The sequence below is a fragment of the Onychomys torridus genome, chromosome 7 (assembly GCF_903995425.1).
Source record: "Onychomys torridus chromosome 7, mOncTor1.1, whole genome shotgun sequence".
Classification (NCBI taxonomy): Eukaryota; Metazoa; Chordata; class Mammalia; order Rodentia; family Cricetidae; genus Onychomys; species Onychomys torridus.
In genome coordinates, this window is record NC_050449.1 from 59,397,837 (window position 1) to 59,419,229 (window position 21,393).

General features: G+C 43.0%; 1 protein-coding gene across 2 annotated transcripts in view; it reads right to left on the reverse strand.

Annotated features, from left to right (window-relative positions):
- The window catches only part of Trip4 (thyroid hormone receptor interactor 4), a 62,302-nt gene that overhangs the window by 26,727 nt on the left and 14,182 nt on the right, over positions 1–21,393 (reverse strand). Inside the window, exons 7-12 of one of the 2 annotated variants that reach the window (XM_036194059.1) lie at positions 19,303–19,518; positions 11,912–12,017; positions 9,766–9,953; positions 6,081–6,205; positions 3,164–3,255; positions 2,914–2,985 (exon numbers count right to left, since the gene is read on the reverse strand). In XM_036194059.1, the coding sequence (XP_036049952.1) occupies positions 2,962–2,985; positions 3,164–3,255; positions 6,081–6,205; positions 9,766–9,953; positions 11,912–12,017; positions 19,303–19,518 (751 nt within the window). In that variant the 3' untranslated portion in view covers positions 2,914–2,961. Of the gene's footprint in view, positions 1–2,913; positions 2,986–3,163; positions 3,256–6,080; positions 6,206–9,765; positions 9,954–11,911; positions 12,018–19,302; positions 19,519–21,393 lie in introns of those variants that run through there. The other variant, XM_036194058.1, reaches the window with a different exon arrangement.

A 21,393-nucleotide genomic window follows, 5' to 3' on the forward strand; every position in this document is an offset into this window, starting at 1 on the left:
TCTCCTTTAAGTTGCTTCTCTCAGGTAGTGGATCATAACAAAGAGAAAAGAGATGAATATGGTTCTTTCCATAGCAGAAAGGGAGGGGCATGGCATTAAAACACACAGAGGTGGAAAGAAAGCAAAAGTATGGGTGCCATGGCGTGGAGAGGAAAGCCTCCATTTGTCTGGCTCTGGACTGTATGCTAAGGGCAGAGGAAAAGAACGGGCGTCAAGTCTCACACCCAAATGCATGCACTGGACATGTAACAGAAGAGACAGTGCTGGGTGTTGGGGTCATACCTATAACTTCACCTGGGAGGCTGAGGTAGGAGGATCAGATAATCTACACCTAGAGATGGAGTTTGAGGCCAGCCTAGGCTAAGACCCAGTTTCAAAAAACAAACAACAACAACAACAAAAAACTAGCAGAGTTTGGTGGCACATACCTGGCAATCCCAGCACAAGAGACTCTGTCTTGAGGAGAGGAGAGAGGAGAGGCGAGGAAAGGAGAAAACAAAACAAGCACAATCCGAATGAAAGACAGGACACTTGGGGGTGCTGGAGAGATGGATAAGAACACTGGATGTTCTTCCAAAGGACCCAGGTTCAGTTCCCAGCACCTGCCTGGCAGCTCACAAGTGTAGCTCCAGTTCCAGCTGCAGTTTGTATCTCTGGCTCCAGTGCCCTCTCCTGGTTTCTGTGGGCACTGCCTGGATGTGGTGCACAGACATACAGGCAGGCAAAATACCCATACACGTAAAATAAAAACAAATGAAATACCCATCTCTAACACATTAATCCTAGCACTTGTGAGGTTGAAGCAGGAAGACTGTAAGTTCAAGATCAGGCTAGGCTACTATGGTGACACCCTGTCTCAAAATCAAACCCAAAGGCAAAACCAAAGCAAAATAAAAACAAACTGACAAAAATATCAAGAAATCTAGGGGGATAAGAACTGCTGGCTAAAATCTGCAAGGGAAGTATTGAGAGAGGCAGCTAGAGACAGTAAATTAAAAAAAAAAAAATTGGGGGGGAGCTGGTGTAGTGGCACCTGACTCTAATCCCAGCACTCAGGAGGCAGAGGCAGGTGGATCTCTGTGAGTTCAAGCACAGCCTGGTCTACAGAGTGAGTTACAGGACAGTCAGGGCTATACAGTGTGATGCTGTCTTGAAAAGATAGAAAGACAAAATGAAAGGAAGGAAGGAAGGAAGGAAGGAAGGAAGGAAGGAAAGAAGAAAGTATTGGGGAGGCTGGGGACATAGCTTAGTGTTGGGGCATCTGACTAGAATGCATGAAGCCCTGGGTTCATCCAGCACAGCAAGAAAAAGAAAAACCCAGGTGGTGGTGGCACACGCCTTTAATCCCAGCACTTGTGAGTTCAAGGCTAGCTTGGTCTCCAAAGCAAGTTCCAGGAAAGGCACAAAGCTACACAGAGAAACACTGTCTCGATAAAAAAAAAAGAAAGAAAGAAAGAAAGAAAGGAAGGAAGGAAGGAAGGAAGGAAGGAAGGAAGGAAGAAAAGAAAAGGAGAAAGAAAAAGAAGAAGGTGGCAAACACCTGGAAAAGTGACTTACTGAGGCAAACTAAGGAGAAGTACATTTCTTAGGCACAGCAGAAGCCCAAATGCTTAAATTAAGTGCTCAAAGAACAGGAAAACAACACTGTCTGTAAGACTTTTTCTGCCTCAAGGATGGATTTGGCCATTTTTTGAGTCTTGCCAGTCTGAGCCCAAACTCTACATTTGAGGAATCTCCCAGTGAAGTTAAAGTTATTTGGTGCCCCCTACTGTTCACAATGTGTTTGAGTCGTATCAATTTTAATTTTCAGAGATTTAAAAGGAAGTAATACATATGTACACATACCCCAACATGGCACAAATCAAACCAAGTTCAAACACACTTGCCTATCATGAGTTCAATGGTCTGGAAGAAATGCTTCAGGATAAGCCAAAACTGATTATCCACACCAACCATCCAGTCAAAACGAAAAGCGTTATTTTAGAATTTCTTCATTAAAATAGCTTTTGCTTTGCTTTGTCTTGTTTTGTGAGATAGGTCCTCACTTTGTAGCCCTGGCTGGTCTGGAACTTGCCATGTAGATCTGGCCTCCAGCTGACAGGAATCTGCCTGCCTCTGCCTCCTAAGCACTGGGATATAGGTGTGCACCCATCCGCCCAACCTAGAAAGCAAATGGCTAAGGAAGGACGAAGGCCTTACCCGTCTTTCCCGGGACTGTGGTGACAGCTGTTTTTAGAAGGTCTGTTACTTCCCCATGCACTGGGAACCAAACCAACTCCTTCCTAGTGCTTCTCTTTCGGACCTATTCTTCCTCCAGTGTGTGCAGACACATTTTCCTCCAGCGGGGCGGGGGTGCATGCCCGTAACCTCAGTGCTCCAAGGCGGAAGCAAGAGGATAACCTCAAGTTCAAGGGGTATGTGTAAGTCCCAGTTCAGCCTGGATATGGCTCGAAATGAAACAAAGCAGGATACAAGGCAACAGACTCCTCTGGAGGCAGAGAAAGTAGACCGTGAATTTGAAGCCAGCTGGAGCTGTGCCACAAGTCTCTCAGAAAAGAAAGAGGGGGACAGAGAGAGACCTTCCTTCTTCTGTTTAAACTGCTAGCACCTTTCTGTCTTCAGAACAGTCTGTTATGAGGATCTAGAACCTGTTGCGAATATTATTTCAAGGTGTGTTACATTTGTTTATGCTCTGGAACATTTGATTAATGATCAAAGATGCGTTTGATTAAATAAAATTCACTGCAGTCAGGAGGCTGAGTCAGCTACTAGCTGACAGGAAGTGGTAGGGAGGAGCCGGGTGGAGAAGGGTTCATAAGGAGGGTGAGGAGAAGCATGAGGGCTTCTTGGAGGAGGAGAGAAAGGAGAGGAGGTGAGCTACTTGTTCTTCAGCCTGTCAGAAGAGTGGACTTCCACCTTGACCTTTGAATCTTGAGCTCTTTAGAGGGAGCGAGGTCCCCTTCATAGCTTTGCGAGAGTCGGAGCCTGAGGGAACAGAATCCCCTCCAGCTAAGGCCTTGCACCTACCGCTGCTGGCAGGGCAGGGTTGCAGTTGCTGATTCGGACAGCTGTGGCTTAAAAGGCAGCAGCCATTAAATTAAAGAACAAGAGCCTGTCACTTGAGTAAGCACATGTCTGCCCACATGAAGAACCCAGTACTCACCTGCTCCTGAAATTGCTTCTGGGACAAGCAATCAATTAGGTCCACACAGCCCAGAAGACAGCCTGATGGATAGTCATTCGGAAATTCCAAATCTAAACAGAAAACAAGAGGATTGGGTAAATTTCCTTTTTTGTGACCCTGGAACTCAGGAATCTGCTTTGAATTCTGAACACGTAACTTTTCCCATCTATTTGTAGCAAAGGAAAACTGTGAAGTTTTTTATATGGCACACTGCTTGTATTTTAGCAAAATCTAGTAAGTGACTAGCTTAGTTTGCCATTTATATGCTAAATTTGGAAGCTTTTTTTTTACTTTAGAAAAATCCTCCATCTACCATCAAGATTCATGGACTCTCTAGGTTAATTCCAAGCAGATTAACTCTAATATTCTCACAAATGGATTGGATTAGAGTCCGGTGGTGTGATGGTTAGCTTTAACTCTCAACACAACCTACAGTCCTGCAGGAAAGTCTCAATGACAGGCTGTCAGCACTATAGCACTATTCTCTAAGAAGAGTCCTGGGGGTTGGGGATTTAGCTCAGTGATAGAGCACTTGCCTAGCAAATGCAAGGCCCTGGGTTCGATCCTCAGCTCCACATTAAAAAAAAAAGAGTCCTGAATCATGTGGCGGGGAGAAGGGTAACCGAGTAAGAGCCAGCTGAGATGTGGCTGGCTGTCCTTCTCTGTGGCTCTAAGGGGAGTACCTGCTTCAAGTTCCTACCACTGTGGCTTCCTAAAATAATGGACTAAAACCTGGGATTCTGAGCTAAAACCAACCTTTAACCCTTTCTCCTCTAAGTTATCACAGCCAAGGAAATAAAACTAGAACAGGAGGTACAGTGTTCTAGAAAAAAGAAAAGCAGCTATCAGTGATGAGAAAAAAAAAATCAAAGTATAAAAGTATGATAAAACAAACAGAAGAATAAATGTCATCCTCTCTCTCTCTTCCTTTTGTTTTTTTTTTTTTGGAGACAGGGTATCCCTGTGTAGCTTTGGCTATTCTAGAACTAGCTCTGTAGACCAGGCTGGCCTCTAACTCAGAGATCCACCAGTCTCTGCCACTCTATCCCTAGGGTTAAAAGTATACGTGGGGGTTTTGTTTCGTTTGTTTTTTAAATTTATTTTTATGTTATGTGCATTGGTGTTTTGCTTGCATGTGTGTCTGTGTGAGGATGTTGGATTCCCTGAAATTGGCGTTACAGATAGCTGTGAGCTGTCATGTGGGTACTGGGAATTGAATCCAGGTCCTCTAGAAAAGCAGTCAGTGCTCCTAACTGCTGAGCCATCTCTTCAGCCCCAGAAATGTGTTTTTAAGGACTATGCATTTTGACTCCTAGTGACTGCATCAGCTTGGTTTCTTAGAACTTTCTTTTCTTTTTTTCTCGAGACAGGGTTTCTCTGTGTAGCTTTGTGCCTTTCCTGGAACTCACAAATATCCGCCTGGCTCTGCCTCCCGACTGCTGGGATTAAAGGCGTGCGCCGCCACCGCCCGGCTGGTTTCTTAGAACTTTCAAAGGTGGTTCTATAACTATCTTTCCCTTTTGTCTTCACAACTGTATGGGCTAGAAGAGGAAGGACCACACAAGGTGCCCAAGAACTAAAATTCCTTTGAAAAATAAGAATTATTTTTATTACTTGGAATTATATGTACATATGTGTCTAGGTATGTGCACGTAAGTGCAGGTGCCCACCTAAGTCAGAGGTGTCAGATTCCAATGAAGGTGGAGTTATGGCACTTGTGAGCTGCCCAGCATGGGTCCTCTACAAAAGGGAACGAGCTCTTAATACCCAGCCATCTCTCCAGCCTCACAAAATTCTTAGGTGGTTTTCCTCCTCCTCCTCCTCCTCCTCCTCCTCCTCCTCCTCCTCCTCCTCCTTCTTCTTCTTCTTCTTCTTATTTTATCCCCCATCACTTATTTTATCTCCACAATAAATAGATTACAGATTACACAACTAAGGCTATTTGGTTGGCTGGGTGTGGTGGCTCACACCTTTAGTCCCGGCACTTAAAGAGGCAGAAAAAGGTGGATCTATGCGGGTTCAAGGGCTGCCTAGTCTACATATCAAGTTCCAGGCCAACCAAGGTATACATAAGGCCCTGTCTCAAAGATAGATAGATAGATAGATAGATAGATAGATAGATAGACAGACAGACAGCCAATCTCCCATTAAGGATTGAATAAATGGTGCAGGAGTTAAGAGCACTGGCTGCTTTTCCTGAGGACCTGGGTTCAGCTCCTAGCACCCACATGGCAGCTCATAACCATCTATTGGTAACTCTACTTCCAGGGAATCTAACACCCTCTTCTGGTCTCCACGGGCACTGCACACACATATTTACAAGCAGACAAAACTCATAAAATAGCTAAAAAAAAATTTTAAATGAAGATTAATTGATTAATTTTTTTTGGTCTGTGAAGTATTTACGTTTTCTAATTTTTAATTTTTTTTAAAATAGGGTATCACTATGTAGTTCTGGCTAGCGTGGAACTCATTACAAGGACCAAATGGGCCTCAAATTCAAGAGAGATCCACCTGCTGCTTCTACCTCCCCAATGCTGGGATTAAAGATATGTCCCACCATACGCAGTCTCGAATTTTTAGAGAAATTAATGCTTTGAATAGCCATCTGTGACTTATCGCTCAACACACTAATAGTTGAGTGTGGAGGCTGATACCTCCTTTTATCCTATAATTTGGGAGGCTGAGGCAAGAAAACTACCTTGAGTTTGAATTAGCCTAACTACATAGTGAGTTTCAGGGCAGCTGTGCTATACTGAGAGACCCCGTCTCCAAATCAAACTAATAGACAAATGTGAGGTTTTAACAGAAGAAAAAGTCAAAGGAACAAGGAAATAGGAGAATGAACAACCAGGATAAAGGGAGACTGAAAACCGAGTATATATGTGGCTGTTACCTTTCCCACGAAGAAGACAATAGGTAGCCTGGAGTTCTGAGACTTCTTGAGGGGAGGGTTTTTTGCCTGTGGCTGCTATCCAAAGTCTTCCTCTGTGAGGCGTATACCAGGATCTGCCCTCCACCCTTAAACACAAAGTTAATAGGAAGGCTCTAAATTCTAGTTTCCTTGAAGATCCCATAATATACAGCAAATCCAATGGCAAATTATCCAACTGGACCAAGAGATCTAAAGAAGACACTTCATCAAGAGAGAGTCTCTCTTTTTTAAGGTTTGTTTGTTTGTTTGTTTATTTATTCATTATGTGTATAGTGTTCTGCCTGTGTGTACACCTTTATGCCAGAAGAGGGCACCAGATCTCATTACAGATGGTTGTGAGCCATCATGTGATTGCTGGGAATTGAACTCAGGACCTCTGGAAGAGCTGTCAGTGCTCTTAATCTCTAAGCCATGTCTCCAGCCCCAAGAGGGATTCTTTTGTGAGCAATACTTCTCCCACAATACCTTTCCCTTAAAGCGGAACTGAACTCTGTCAGCTAACCTCTCCTGCCTTCACCACCATTAGTCATTTCTCTCAACTCTTACTTGTCACCTGATCTCTGAAATTCAGATCCGCAACTGTTACTTGTCTTGGGATTTCCATAACTCAAGTTTATAATTAAGTTATTACATTTATTTACTTGTAGGGAGGGCACATATGACACACGGCATTTTTATGGAGGCTAGAGGACAACTTGGAGGAGTTGGCTCTCTCCTTCCATTATATGAGTTCTGGGGATCAAACTTAGTGTTAGGGGCCAGATGTGGTGGCTCACACCATTAATCCCAGCACTTGAGAGACAGAAACAGGTGGGTCTCTGTGAGTTTGAGGCCAGCCTGGTCTACAGAGTGAATTCCTGGCCAGGCCTAGATATCTAGGCCAGGCCCTAGACACTATGTGTATGTCCGTATGTCTACATGTATATATGTCACACATGTCCTCAGAGACCCAAAAAAGATCAGATCCAGCAAAGGGTTCTGAGCCATCTGACATTTGTTCTGGGATCTTATCTTAGGTCACCCAGAAGTACATCAAGGGCTCTTAACCCTGAACCACCTCGACAGCAGTCTCCTTCTGTAAAGACATGTACTGATTTACTTAAGTGCATATATGTCTGTGCACATGCACAAACGGAGGTCAGAGGACAACTCCTGGGGGCCGGTTTTCTTCTACCACGTGGGCTCAGCTTGCCAGGCTTGGCAACAAGCATCTTTACCCCAATCTCATTCTTTTTTGGAGGGGTGGGGGGTGGGGTTTGGTTTTTCGAGACAGGGTTTCTCTGTGTAACAGCTCTGGCTGTCCTGGAACTTGCTCTGTACACCAGGCAAAGATCCACCTGCCTCTACCTCCTGAGTACTGGGATTAAAGGTGTGCACCACCGGGTTGGAGATTTAGTTCAGTGGTAGAGCACTTGCCTAGCAAGCGCAAGGCCCTGGGTTCGATCCTCAGCTCCAAAAAAAAAAAAGGTGTGCACCACCACCAGGCCCCAGTCACATTCTTAAAACAGGAAATAGGGCTATGAATTTTTCATATTTTTTTTTTTGGAGCTGAGGAAGGATTGTACCCTGGGCCTTGCATTTGCTAGACAAGCGCTCTACCACTGAGCTAAATCCCCAACCCCGAATTTTTCATATTCTTAGTGTTCCAATATAGATGAATTAAGAGTGTCAGATACGGTAGGGCAGTGGTGGCACACACCTGTAATCCCAGCACTCGGGAGGCAGAGGCAGGTGGATCTCTGTGAGTTCGAGGCCAGCCTGGGCTACAGAGCTAGTCCAGGACAGGCTCCAAAGCTACAGAGAAACCCTGTCTCAAAAAACCAAAAAAAAAAAGAGTGTCAGATACACTGTGAGTGATCATTACAGAGAATGAAGAAATGCATTTTTCCCCTCTGGCCAAATAACCTGAAGAGTTGCTGGGAAAATGGTCCCACAAGCATGAAAGAACCACCCACTGATTCCCAGAGGGTTAGTGATTATGTGACAGATGCTGTTAATCCTGTTCTTTTGCATGAGAAAAGACACATAACACAGACCCAAACCAGGAGAGAAACGAAAGCATTAGGACTCCCAAAGCTGAGGAGTGTATGCTGTTCCATCTCCCACATTGGAAAAGGACGAAAGCAAACAGGAAGTGAATGAGAACAGACATCTGAGGGCTTGGCTGTCCTAAAGAGAATCAGACTCATGCTTCTCTGTACTAACAGCACTGTACACATGGACAGACTGTCAACAACAGAGCCAAAGCAAGAAAGCCTGAATTTCAGGGGAGGGAAGTGCCTGGTGCACCTTAGTAAACCAAGGAGGGAAGACAGTTAACACCACCCACCAATGACCGTTTCTAAATAGAGAACAGCAGCCGAAACAGGAGAGTGCAGGAACACTGAACCCCGAAGTTTGGTTTGTAATTCAGAGCGTCTAGCTTACCTTTGCCTGCCTCAGTGTCTTCATTTGTGAGCTGTACAGTACCTAGCCTGGGATTTACAACTACTTCAGAAACTAAAACCCTATTTCAAAAGAAGTATATACTTATATGTATAACTAATACACACATTAATATATGTATGCATATATAATATATACATACATCATATCAGTAAACAAATAACATAGATATTAGGACATTGCCAGCATATAAAATTCTAGAAGAGGAAGGGAAAAATGAGCACATAGTATAAATGATAAATGAAATGAAAAACCCAAACAAAATATATAACATGGTCTCACTAAGTATTGATTCACATAGGAAAGCAATGGAAATAAACATTCCAGGTCAGGCATGGTGGCACATCCCTTTAATCCCAATACTCTGGAAGCAGAAGCAGGCAGATCTCTGAATTCCAGTTCAGGACAGCCTGGTCTACATAGTAAGTTCCAGCACAGCAAGGGCTCTGTAGAGAAACCCATGTCAAAAAAAAAAGATAAAAGAAACATTCCAAAGCACTAACAGCAACTAACTGTTTCTAAGGAATAAGATTATATAATCTCTTTCTAGCTATCTTCCACTTTTTTTGTTTTTTTGTTTTTATGAGACAGGATTTCTCTGTGTAATTTTGGTGCCTATCCTGGCTCTCACTCTGTAGACCAGGCTGGCTTTAAACTCACAGAGTGAATTCAAGGCCTGGCTCTGCCTCCCGAGTGCTGGGACTAAAGGCGTGTGCCACCACCGCCCGACTATCTTTCATTTTTACAACCTTATATTTCTATGAATTAAGAAGAAACACAGTAAGCTGGGTGGTGGTAGTGTACATCTTTAATCCTAGCACTACCACTACCCTGCTGTGTAACCACACTTAGCCATGTTTAAAGTTATATGCATTGAACAGTATGTAAGTCACCAGTAGACTGGTACAAAAAAGCACCAATTCGTAATTCTAAGTGAAGTATCTATCACTCTAAGACTTTGACTTTCAATTATTTTGAAAAGGTAAGAATTCCAATTTTTTTTTTTATACTTTTTAAAAAAAATGTATACAGTGTTCCGTCTGATGTATGACTTCATGCCAGAAGAGGGCAGCAGATCTCATTACAGATGGTTGTGAGCCACCATGTGGTTGCTGGGAATTGAACTCAGGACCTCTGGAAGAGCAGCCAGTGCTCTTACCCACCGAGCCATCTCTCCAGCCCCAAGAACTTCAATTCTTACCTTTTAATCCCTCTGACAAGCAGAGAAGCCCAAGGCTGATGCATAGAGAGGCACCAGCCACCATCAAAGCCTTCCTGGAATTCCTGGTCCTGGATTCGCAGCTGGTGCTGATATAAACTGTGCTCTAGTGTCTGTCCTGCTGAGAGTGGAGTCCTCCTTTGTGGGGCTAAGCCAGTGTTGTCTACCCACTGCACAGGAAAGGATGCACAAAACAGAAACAGTTTGGCTGACAAGCGGGGAAACCCAGGGAAGGTGAACCAAAGCGACTAATGCTGGTAAAAAGGAGTCACACGACCGTCACTTTTTTTTTTTTAGAAAAGGTTTCAAGTTCTAGGCTTGCCTTGAACTTGATATGTGGCAGAGAATGACCCTGAATTCTTGATTCTCTTGCTGCCATCTCCCAAATGTTGGGATTACAGGTTTGTGCCATTGCTCAGAGAGATTATTTTTTTTTAAAGAAAAATTGATTTCATTTCTAAAATAAGAACAAAAAGTATAGAGATGTTATAAATTCTTAGGAGTACCAAACATGGCAACAATGTTGCAGCATTTTGTTTGTTTTTTAAGATAGAGTCTCACTATGTAACTCCACCTGACAGGGTTGGGGATTTAGCTCAGTGGTAGAGCACTTGCCTAGCAAGTGCAAGGCCCCGGGTTCCATCCTCAGCTCCAAAAACAAAAACAACCCAACCCCCCCCCCCCCCCCCCAAGCCCCCCCCCCCAGCAAAATGCAATTACAGGGTAACTCTACCTGACCTGGAACATACTATGTAGACCAGGTTGGCCTTGAACTGAAGAGATCTGCTAACCCAAGTGCTAAGACTAAAGGTGGAATCGCCACACCAAGCTTCCCCCCCACCCAAATTACATTTCATTCATGCATTTTGGTGATAGAGTGGGTTATGCATGCCACAGCACCCATGTGGAAGTCATAGGACAACCTATGGAATTAGTATTCTCAGGTCCTCAGGTGAAGAGTCAAGCACCTTTATCTGCTGAACCATCATCCTCGTCCACATGTCCCATCTTAAAGGATAGATATAATGCTGAAGTCTCTACAATTCTACCTTCTTCTAGAAAATACATGATGACCAGGACAAAAGACTTGAAATTATTTCCACTTTGTACTTATTAATGATCTATGTTTGATTCTGGATAATTTTCTAAGACAGAGTCAACATTTTGGTCCATAACTCCTCAAGAGATACTTCAGAGTCTCATACTGGTACCATAAAAAGGTGAACAGATGCTGTTGGAATTGTATGAAATACTCTATTACTCTGAAATGAATGACTTGTGCCCTAGAAAAGAAGGTGGGACACTGCTGTAAACAAGGCTCTCATCCTATAAAGGGGACAGAGAGTTACAGGTAATTTAACTGGAGGGCACAGGCGATTGTAGGAGACTAACAAGGTGTGGCAATAAGAAAGGATGGCTAGTGCTTCTTCCAAAGCAAGAAGACAAAGGCTCTAAAATCCTTTTCCCTCAACCAGTGCTAAAGATTAAACTGAGGACCTCATACATAGCCAAGCACTCTACTACTGAGCTATATTGAGTATACTCCCAGGCCCTAAAACCACATTCATTATGTACTATCTCAAGAAGTAAGGTAGGAAGTGACAGAGGAAGGTACCCAATGTCAGCTTCTGGCTTCCACACACGTTATGCACATACACATTAGCCCTAACATGCAAACATACATACACAGTTGCATATATCATATCTAAAAACACACAAAAATATATCAGACTCCATAAAAACATTTAAATGACAATATTCAGAAGACAATGCAAAGCATCTTTTTTTTTTAAGATTTATTTATTTATTATATATGCAGTATTCTGTCTGCATGTATGCCTGCATGCCAGAAGAGGGCATCAGCTCTCACTAGAGATGGTGGGTGCTGAGAATTGAACTTGCGTCCTCTGGAAGAGCAGCCACTGCTCTTAACCTCTGAGCCATCTCTCTAGCCCCAACACAAAGCATCTTATCAGAAGTGTTTTGATAAAAATTGGAAAACTATTGGGCAAGAGTGAGTGTTGAAGGGCATGTTGAGAGGTAACTGGTGTCTAAGGGCCTATGAAACAGATGTGCTTGAAAGGAGAACCGTGTGTCTCATTATCAGTCAGAGGAAACATTCACCTACCTGGGGAGGACTCTGGTACAGGTTGGGATTTACCAAAACTCCCAAAGGCTCTTCAGAGGATCTATCCAAAGTTCCATTGGCAATGGCCTGTATTGTCTCATCTAGTCTGTGATAACAAACCATAAGGAGGCAATTACTGGTCATCTTATATACTCACAGTGTCCAAACTTACCATATGCAACCTTTTAGTAGGAATAAATTGGAATTGAAAGTTTTATTTGTAGTCATGCACAACCTTCCCTGCTCCCCACTCCACCTTCTTTCTCTTTGTACCAAGAATTCTAAGGAAAATAGGTAGGGCACATTACTCATTCATCTACTTAACAAGATCAATAACATGCTAAGATTAGAAAAGATGTCTAGCAATAGCCTAACCCAGAGGATTCTACAACAACTCATCTACTAAATGAACCATAGTTATTCTGCATACTGGAGTCCCCTTTCCACTCCTTCATGCTAATCTGAACTCTATCCTCGGTTCAAGACACAAAAGGTTGTTTCTGGTTTTATTTTTAAAGATTTATGTATTGCTGGATGTAGTGGTGCAATCCTTTACTCTCAGAACTAGAGAGGCAGAGGCAAGTAGATTTCTGTGAGTTTGAGGCCAGCCTGGTCTACATAGTGAGTTCCAGGACAGCCAGAACTACATAGAAGAGACCCTGTATCAAACAAAACAACCCCCAAAACAATGTATATATTTGTGTGTCTGTGTGTAAATATGTACATGTGAATGCCATGTGAAACCATAGGCATTGGATTTTCTGAGCTGGAGTTACAGGTGGTTGTGAGCCACCCAAAAAGAGTGCTGAAAGCTGAACTTGGGTCTTCTACAAGAACACCCACTGAGACATTTCTCTAGTTCCAACATTCAGAAGTTTTAAAGAGGACCCTTACTTATCCAACACTCAGTGCTTCCTTCTTTTTCTAAAGTTTTGTGGTGAAACTTCACATGTACTGTGTGAATAATCACTACACACCTGCACAGAAAGAGAGACAGAGGCAGAGAAGGACAGAGACTGAGGAATCCTCTGGCTCTTAAGACAGCATACCCTTTTCAGGCGTAATGGCTTACTCTTTTAATCCCAGATCTCAGGAGGTGGAGGCAGGCGGATCTCTGAGTCCCAGGATAGCCTGTTCTATGTAGTAACATAGTTCCAGGACAGTCAGGACTACATAGTGAGACAAGCCAGGCGGTGGTGGCACACACCTTTAATCCCAGCACTCGGGAGGCAGAGCCTGGCTGATCTCTGTGAGCTCAAGGCCAGCCTGGGCTACAGAGTAAGTTCCAGGAAAGGTGCAAAGCTATACAGAGAAACCCTGTCTCAAAAAACCAAAAACCAAAAACAAACAAAAAACCCAAAACAAAAAGACATCATACCATTGGCCAGTGGCTCAATGGATAATGTGCCTGACTATAGATCAAAAGAGATCATACCCTGGAAGGAGGAATAACCTGACCCAGAGAAGGGTATTTTATTCCACTCCACTGTCATGCTCTACTTACTGCTGTATTCCATAGGTCTGTTGAATGCTTAACAAATATTTTTGAGTGATGGTGATAACTCTGAAGCATCACATAATGCAAAGCGTTAACTAATAGAAAAGATTGAGCTTAATCATGAATTCAAATAAAAATATATTTGTCAGAAAATTGTTATATGGAACTGGAGAAAGGACTTAGCAGTTAAGGGGACTGACTGCTCTTCCAAAGTACCCAGGCTCTTTTCTCTGGTGTTAGTTATACACGGTGGCTAACAACTGTCTTACTCCAGTTATAGGAGATCTGTCCACTGTCTGATCCTCATGGGCTTTGAGGTTTCAAAAGTCCATGCCAGGCCCAGTCTCTCTCTCTCTGCCTGTAGATCAGGATGTAGCTCTCAGCTACTGCTCCAGCACCATGCCTACCTTCATGTGGCCCTGCTCCCCACTATGGTAATAATGGACTACACTTCTGACACTGTAAGCAAGCCCCCAATTAAATGCTTTCTTTTTAGTACTTTTTTTTTTTTTTTTTTGAGCTGAGGATCGAATCCAGGGCCTTGCACCCACTGAGCTAAATCCCCAACCCAAATGCTTTCTTTTATAAGAGTTGCCTTGGTCATGCTGTATCTTCGTAGCAATAGAACAGTACTAAGACAGAAGTTGGTAGCTGGAGTGGGTATTGATATGATAGGCCTGACCATGCTGTTTATTGTAGGAATATGGAAGACTTTGGGACTTTGGACTAGAAAAGCAGTTGAATGTTTTAACTAAGGCTCCTAGTAGGAGCATGGAAGACAGTGATGCTAAGAATGATGTAGATTATGACAGCCCAGATCAAGAGGTTTCAAAGGGGAAAGAATATTAGTAAGTGACCTAGAGATCATTCTTGTGATATTTTGGCAAACAACGTGGCCTAGACTTCTTGAGACCCTGTCACAAACAAACTAAATAAAACAAAAAACTAACAAAACCCCCCAAACCCAACAAAATAAAACATAACACTGAAACTGGGCATGGTGTTACACCCCTATAATCTTAGGAAGCTGAGGCAGGAGGATCAACGTCAGTTTGAAGCCAGTCAAGGCTACATAGTAAGGTCCAAGTCAGGCTGGGTTACATAGTGAAACCCAGTCTCAAAACAACAGGGGCTTGACAGACGGCACAGAGGTTGAGAGCACTTTCTGCTTTTACATATGACCTGTGTTGGTTCCCAACACCTACATGGAGTTTGACAACTGGAACCCCAGTTGTAGGGGATCAAATGCCCTCTTCTGGCCTCTGTAGACACCAAGTGTGCATGTGGTACACATAACACATGCAAGCATAAAATAAAAGTACATTTTTTTATTAGTACAAAACTTGAGGATGGAGAGGTTTCCCTTTGTTTTTCGAGACAGGGTTTCTCTGTGTAGCCCTGACTGTTCTAGAACTTGCTCTGTAGACCACCAGGCTGGCCTTGAACCCAAAGATTCACCTGGCTCTGCCTCCCTAGTGCTGGAATTAAAGGTGTACAACACCACTTCTTGGTAATGGAGAGATTTCCTAAAAGGAGTTGGAGAACACTATCTGAATAACTTTCAAAGTCAATAATTATACTATATTAATACCATATTCCAAAGCAGGGAGGGAATTCATTTTTCCAATGTATTAATTTCAAAGTTCAAAGAGGAAAAACAGAGCAAATTGTTACATTTCATCAAGACCAAATATTTTTAAATTTTTAAAAATTTCTGTGTGTGCATGTGTATCTATGTGATATATATGTGAGAGTGTGAGCATGTGTGTGCCATGGCAAATTTTAGAGGTAAGAGGATAACTTTTGAGACTCAGTTTTCTCCTGTCACTGTTGGCTCTGGGTTCTGGAAATTGAACTCAAGTTATTAGACTTGAATGACAAGTGCCTTTTCTAGCTAAGCCACCTCACTGGCTCCACCAATCCACCTCACTGGCTCCACCAATCCACCTCACTGGCTCCACCAATCCACCTCACTGGCTCCACCAATCCACCTCACTGGCTCCACTAAGCCACCTCACTGGCTCCACCAATCCACCTCACTGGCTCCACCAATCCACCTCACTGGCTCCACCAATCCACCTCTCTGGCTCCACTAATCCACCTTACTGGCTCCACCAATCCATCTCATTGCCTCCACCAATCCACCTCACTGGCTCCACTAATCCACCTCTCTGGCTCCACTAATCCATCTCATTGGCTCCACTAATCCATCTCATTGGCTCCACCAATCCATCTCATTGGCTCCACCAATCCACCTCACTGGCTCCACCAATCCACCTCTCTGGCTCCACTAATCCACCTCACTGGCTCCACCAATCCACCTCACTGGCTCCACTAATCCATCTCACTGGCTCCACAAATCCACCTCACTGGCTCCACCAATCCATCTCATTGGCTCCACTAATCTACCTCACTGGCTCCACCAAGCCATCTCACTGGCTCCACCAATCCATCTCATTGGCTCCACCAATCCACCTCACTGGCTCCACCAATCCACCTCACTGGCTCCACCAATCCACCTCACTGGCTCCACTAATCCATCTCACTGGCTCCACAAATCCACCTCACTGGCTCCACCAATCCATCTCACTGGCTCCACCAAGCCATCTCACTGGCTCCACCAATCTACCTTGCTGGCCCCACCAATCCATCTCACTGGCTCCACCAATCCACCTCACTGGCTCCACCAATCCACCTCACTGGCTCCACTAATCCATCTCACTGGCTCCACCAATCCATCTCACTGGCTCCACCAATCCACCTCACTGGCTCCACCAATCCACCTCACTGGCTCCACCAATCCACCTCACTGGCTCCACTAATCCATCTCATTGGCTCCACCAAGCCATCTCACTGGCTCCACCAATCTACCTTGCTGGCCCCACCAATTCATCTCACTGGCTCTCCCAATTTTTAAAAATTAACCAAATTTGATAAGCCAATACATACACACTTATAAAACAGGGTTTTGTTTGTTTGTTTTGTGTATATACTTTCATTTTCTTCTTCTTCTTCAAGACAGGATTTCTCTGTAGCCCTGGTTGTCCTGGAACTCACTCTGTAAACCAGGCTGTCCTCAAACTCACAGAGATCCACCTACTGGTGCCATCACCAACCAGCCCTTATTTTTATTCTTTTTTTTTTTTTTTTTTTTTTTTTTTTTTTGGTTTTTCGAGACAGGGTTTCTCTGTGTAGCTTTGCAACTTTCCTGGAACTCACTTGGTTGAGAGATCTGCCTGGCTCTGCCTCCCGAGTGCTGGGATTAAAGGCATGCGCCACCACTGCCCGGCTATTTTTATTCTTTGAGACAAGGTTTCCTATGTAGCCCAGGCTGGCCTGGTGGGATCCTCCTACTCTGCCTTCTGAGTGCTGAGATTACAAGTGTGTACTATCATGTCCCACTAAATCCACTGATTTAGTCAGCTTACTATTACTGTGTAGTTTGGGAGAGATGGAACCTACCATTTTTCCAAAGTGGTGTTAATCATCTCAACATCATATATTAAATTCTTTCCTTACAGCTTAAATGTAAGCTTCATTTTCATTGATTTATTATTTCTCTGTGTGTACAGCTAAGGAATGAATGATGGTCTTACCCACATTACGTAAGTGATCTACCATTGAGCTACACTCTTGTCCCAAGCCAATGTTAATTTTAGCCATTATCAATTTCACACACATATCTGCACACAGTGAAGCACAAATACACAAAGTAGACATATTAGTTTCTTTCTGGATCATACATTTCACTGAAATATTCTATGTGTATATATGTGTGTGCACACTTTCCAATGAGCATGTGCATGGAAAGGCCAGAGGTCAATGTGGGCTGTTGTCCTCAATTACTCTCCACCTTATTTTTTGAGACATGGTCTCCCACTGAACCTGGAACCTGCCTATTTGACTAGAGTGGGAGCTTAAGGTGTCCTCCTGTCTCTGCCTACACAGCTCTGGGGTTTCAGGAGTGCCTCCATGCCCAGCTTTTTATACAGGATCTAGGGAACAAACTCAGATCCTTTCCTTGCTTATCAAACACTTTACTGACTAAGCTATCACTTCTGAACATCTTACTGATTTATCTGTTGCCTAAACTGTACTTTTTTGGAGGTGTTGTTTTCTTTTAGGTCTTTGTTTTCGATCAGAGAGTAACACATAGCCCAGGCTAGCCTCAAACTCACTACTTAACCTTGAACTCTTGATCTTGTCTCATCTTCTCAAAGAACTAGGATTATGTATCTGCACCACTGTACCTAGTTGCATGCTTCGTTTGAAAATCCTTAGTTACTCTGTATATTTTCTTTTCTTTCTTTTTTTTTTAAATTTTTGTGGAGCTGAGGATCGAACCCAGGGCCTTGTGCTTGCTGGGCAAGCACTCTACCACTGAGCTAAATCCCCAACCCCTAAATTTTCTTTTCTAAATTAGCAATTATTATTTTATATTTTATTTTTATTTTTTGAAGTGCTGGGGATCAAACCTTGGGGCTCAAGGATACTAGGCAAGTGCTATACCACTTTGCTACCACCCCAGCCTTAAACATTTTATTTACTTTTTTGTGATGCTAGGGTTTATTATTTTTGTTTTTACTGTTTTGTTTTTTTATTTGTGAAACAGGGCCTTGCTATATAGCTCAGATTGATCTGGAACTCAGTATGTAGCCCATGCAAGCCTTATACTATGTATCCTGTGTCTTTAGTCTCTTAAGTACCATGGTTACAAGCATATGCCGTCATACCGAACTCCATCATTATAAAATTATTTGTACAGAACTCCATCATTATAAAATTATTTGTGTATGTGTGTGTGTGGTAGTTGGGTTGATCTATGGCCTTGTGCATGTTAGACACATGTCATACAACTGAAATATATTTCTAGCCCACCATCATTATTAGCATTTTTTTTTTTTTTAATTTTATTTTGTGTGTGCCACAGCATGTGTGTGAAGATCAGAGGACAACTTGCAGAGCTGGCTCCCTCCCTTTACCATATGGGTCCCAGAGAGCAAACTCAGGTTAGCAGCTTAGCAAGCAGGCACCTTTACCTGCCAAGCTAATTTGTTGGCCCTCCGTCATTTTTATTTCTTTATTTTTATCTTTATGTGTATGATGTGTGCATATGAGATGCATGTTTGTATGTGTGAAAGTATGGGCAGATATATGTCATAGTATGTATAATGGAGGTCAGAGAACAACCTGAGTTGTTGATCCTCACCTTCTGCCCTGGTTGAGACAAGTTTTCTTTGCTGTTTGTCACTGCCCACAGCAGGTTAACCGGCCTATGAGCTCCTGGCAATTCCATCTCTGTCTGTGTTGCCATAGGAATAATGAGATGACAGACACTGGTACTGCACAATGGCTTCACACAGGTTGTGAGGATGTGAACGCCGGTCCTAACTGGGCAGCAAGAGCTTTACACATTGGGCTGTCATCATCACCATCATTATTATTATTTGGTTTTTGTTGTTGTTGTTATTGTTTTTCAAGGCAGGGTTTCTTTTTTTCTTTTCTTTTCTTTTTATTTTTTTGGTTTTTCGAGACAGGGTTTCTCTGTGTAGCTTTGCACCTTTCCTGGAACTCTCTTTGTAGCCCAGGCTGGCCTCGAACTCAGAGATCCACCTGCCTCTGCCTCCCGAGTGCTGGGATTAAAGGTGTGTGCCACCAACGCCCGGCAGGGTTTCTTTTTTGTATAGCTTTGGCTGTGTAGCTCTGGAACTCTGTAGAACAGGCTGGCCTCAAACTCTGCCTCTGCCTCCCAAGTGCTGGGATTAAAGGTGTTTCTACCAACACCTGGACATCATAATTTTTTAAATAAACAAAACACCAGATCCATTAGAGGGAAACCCTTCACGGTCAGATTGCCCCTGTTCTCAAACCCCACCAGAGGCCTCCCACTTACCTACTGTGATACTCAGATAGTGGATTTTCATCTTCTAGGATCTTCCGCCCTGCAAAGTCAATAGTGACTTTCTTAGAGAGCCGTGAGGCATGTCGGAGTTCTCTCAGCTCCTCCTCTCGCTTCTGCAGGGTTTCTCGCTCAACTTTGGACAGCCACTGGTTAGAATCACTGGCAAAGTAATCTGACTCATCATCAATGACTTGGGTCCTTCGGATACTGAGCAGGAAAAAGGTAGAAAGAACACAGCAAGTAGGTCATGGGTTGACAATTATGGAGTAATTACCACTTAACTTTTGCTATTGTGGAGGCTCCCATATCAACTATGAAAGGCCAGAATGTTCTAAAATCAGGCTAAGCTCTTCCTGACTTGAAGCTGCAATGTGTATCTACTGCAAGGTTCAGTTCTGCTCCTAGAACTAATCAGCCTCAAGTAGTAGAAGACAGACCACCATAATTCACCATCCTCCCTTTCTGACAAGCTCAACCTTTTACACACCCTTCCATTCATGCTCCAGCACTCCAGGCTGTGGATCAAAAGTTGCACCTGATGACTGGGATGTACCTTGGTTTTGTCCAATACCAGTTATTATTCCAGTAACTTACTCAATATCCTACCCCATCTACAATTCATTAGGGTCTGGTTTATTACTGATAGACCTGTCTGTCTGCTGGTTTGCACTGAAATCTCAATCCTATGGCTTAATTATTAACACTTAGGATATTTTATTCATCTATTACTGTAACAGTTTCCATATCCCTCCTCCTCACTCTCTAGTTCTTCATTAATACATGCCCAAGTTCTAAGATCATAATGAAAAGAAACTTGAAGGCTGGAATTCTGACAACTTAACCCTCCCATCATTCTACAGAAAATAAACCTGGAGCTCACAGAAATTGATTACACCAAAGCCATAAACCTAGTTAAAACTCTGTTTCTGCATAATGACTAATTATTGACACACATAGGCATAAGGAAGACATTTATAGTACATTCATATTCAGGGTACAAAATGATTTTGTATTAAAAGATTTGGTATGGGCCTTGACACAGTCTGATATGTGGCCACCTCCACTCCCCACTAATAAAATTTAAAAAGATTGTATTTGCCCTGACAGAGGAAATTAGTCTCACTCAGCACCTCTTGCATGGTGACTTAAAGACTGGAAGTGACGAGTGAGAGCTGGACAGCCCTGCTTTAGAGACTGAGCTCTTTGAAGCAAGGGCTCAGAAGTCTGTCGGGCTCTTCCTACAGCTGGAAATATAAGTTTCAATAAATATTTGCTGAATTCATGAATAAAGTCTCCAGGCATGTTCCAGCGCCTTCTCTAGCACAGGGTCCTGGTTCAGTGTGGTTTCAAAGAGTGTGTAACAGTCAGCATCTGGAGGGTTGTACTGGGACTTTAAGGAATTGACATTGTTCATAGATGTGCTTAATACATTCTGGGGCTCTGGACTAAGTAGAAAGAATGCAGCTCATGTCTGCCAGGATTTTATTTTTACAAAAGTCTAATGCGGCCAGGTGGTGGTGGCACACGCCTGTAATCCCAGCACTCGGGAGGCAGAGCAGGTGGATCTCTGTGAGTTCGAGGCCAGCCTAGTCTACAGAGCTAGTCCAGGACAGGCTCCAAAGCTACAGAGAAACCCTGTCTGGGGAAAAAAAAAAAAAGTCTAACGCATGGAGACCCTAGTCCTTATTTAAGAACAAAAACAAACAAACAAAAAACCTCTGTTAACCAGAAAATCTTAAATATTTATTGCCTGAAGTTTTTGATAATTATTTTTTTTTGAGACAGGGTCTCACTATGTAGTCCAGGCTGCCCTGGAACTCACTCTGTAGATGATGCTGGTATTAACTCACAGAGATCTGTCTGCCTCTGTCTCCCAAGTGCTGTGATTAGAGGTGTGTACCAATATGCCTAGCTTAGTTTTTGCTTAATTTAAACTTTCTTCTATTCTGTCTTTAGCACAAAAAAAATCTGTGTGTTCTCTGTGTAATATTTATACTGTTCTGCAATATAAATGATTTGAAAATATAGTTTCAAAATTTTTTACCCAATAACTAGGTAATTTGTTACAATAAATAAATGTGA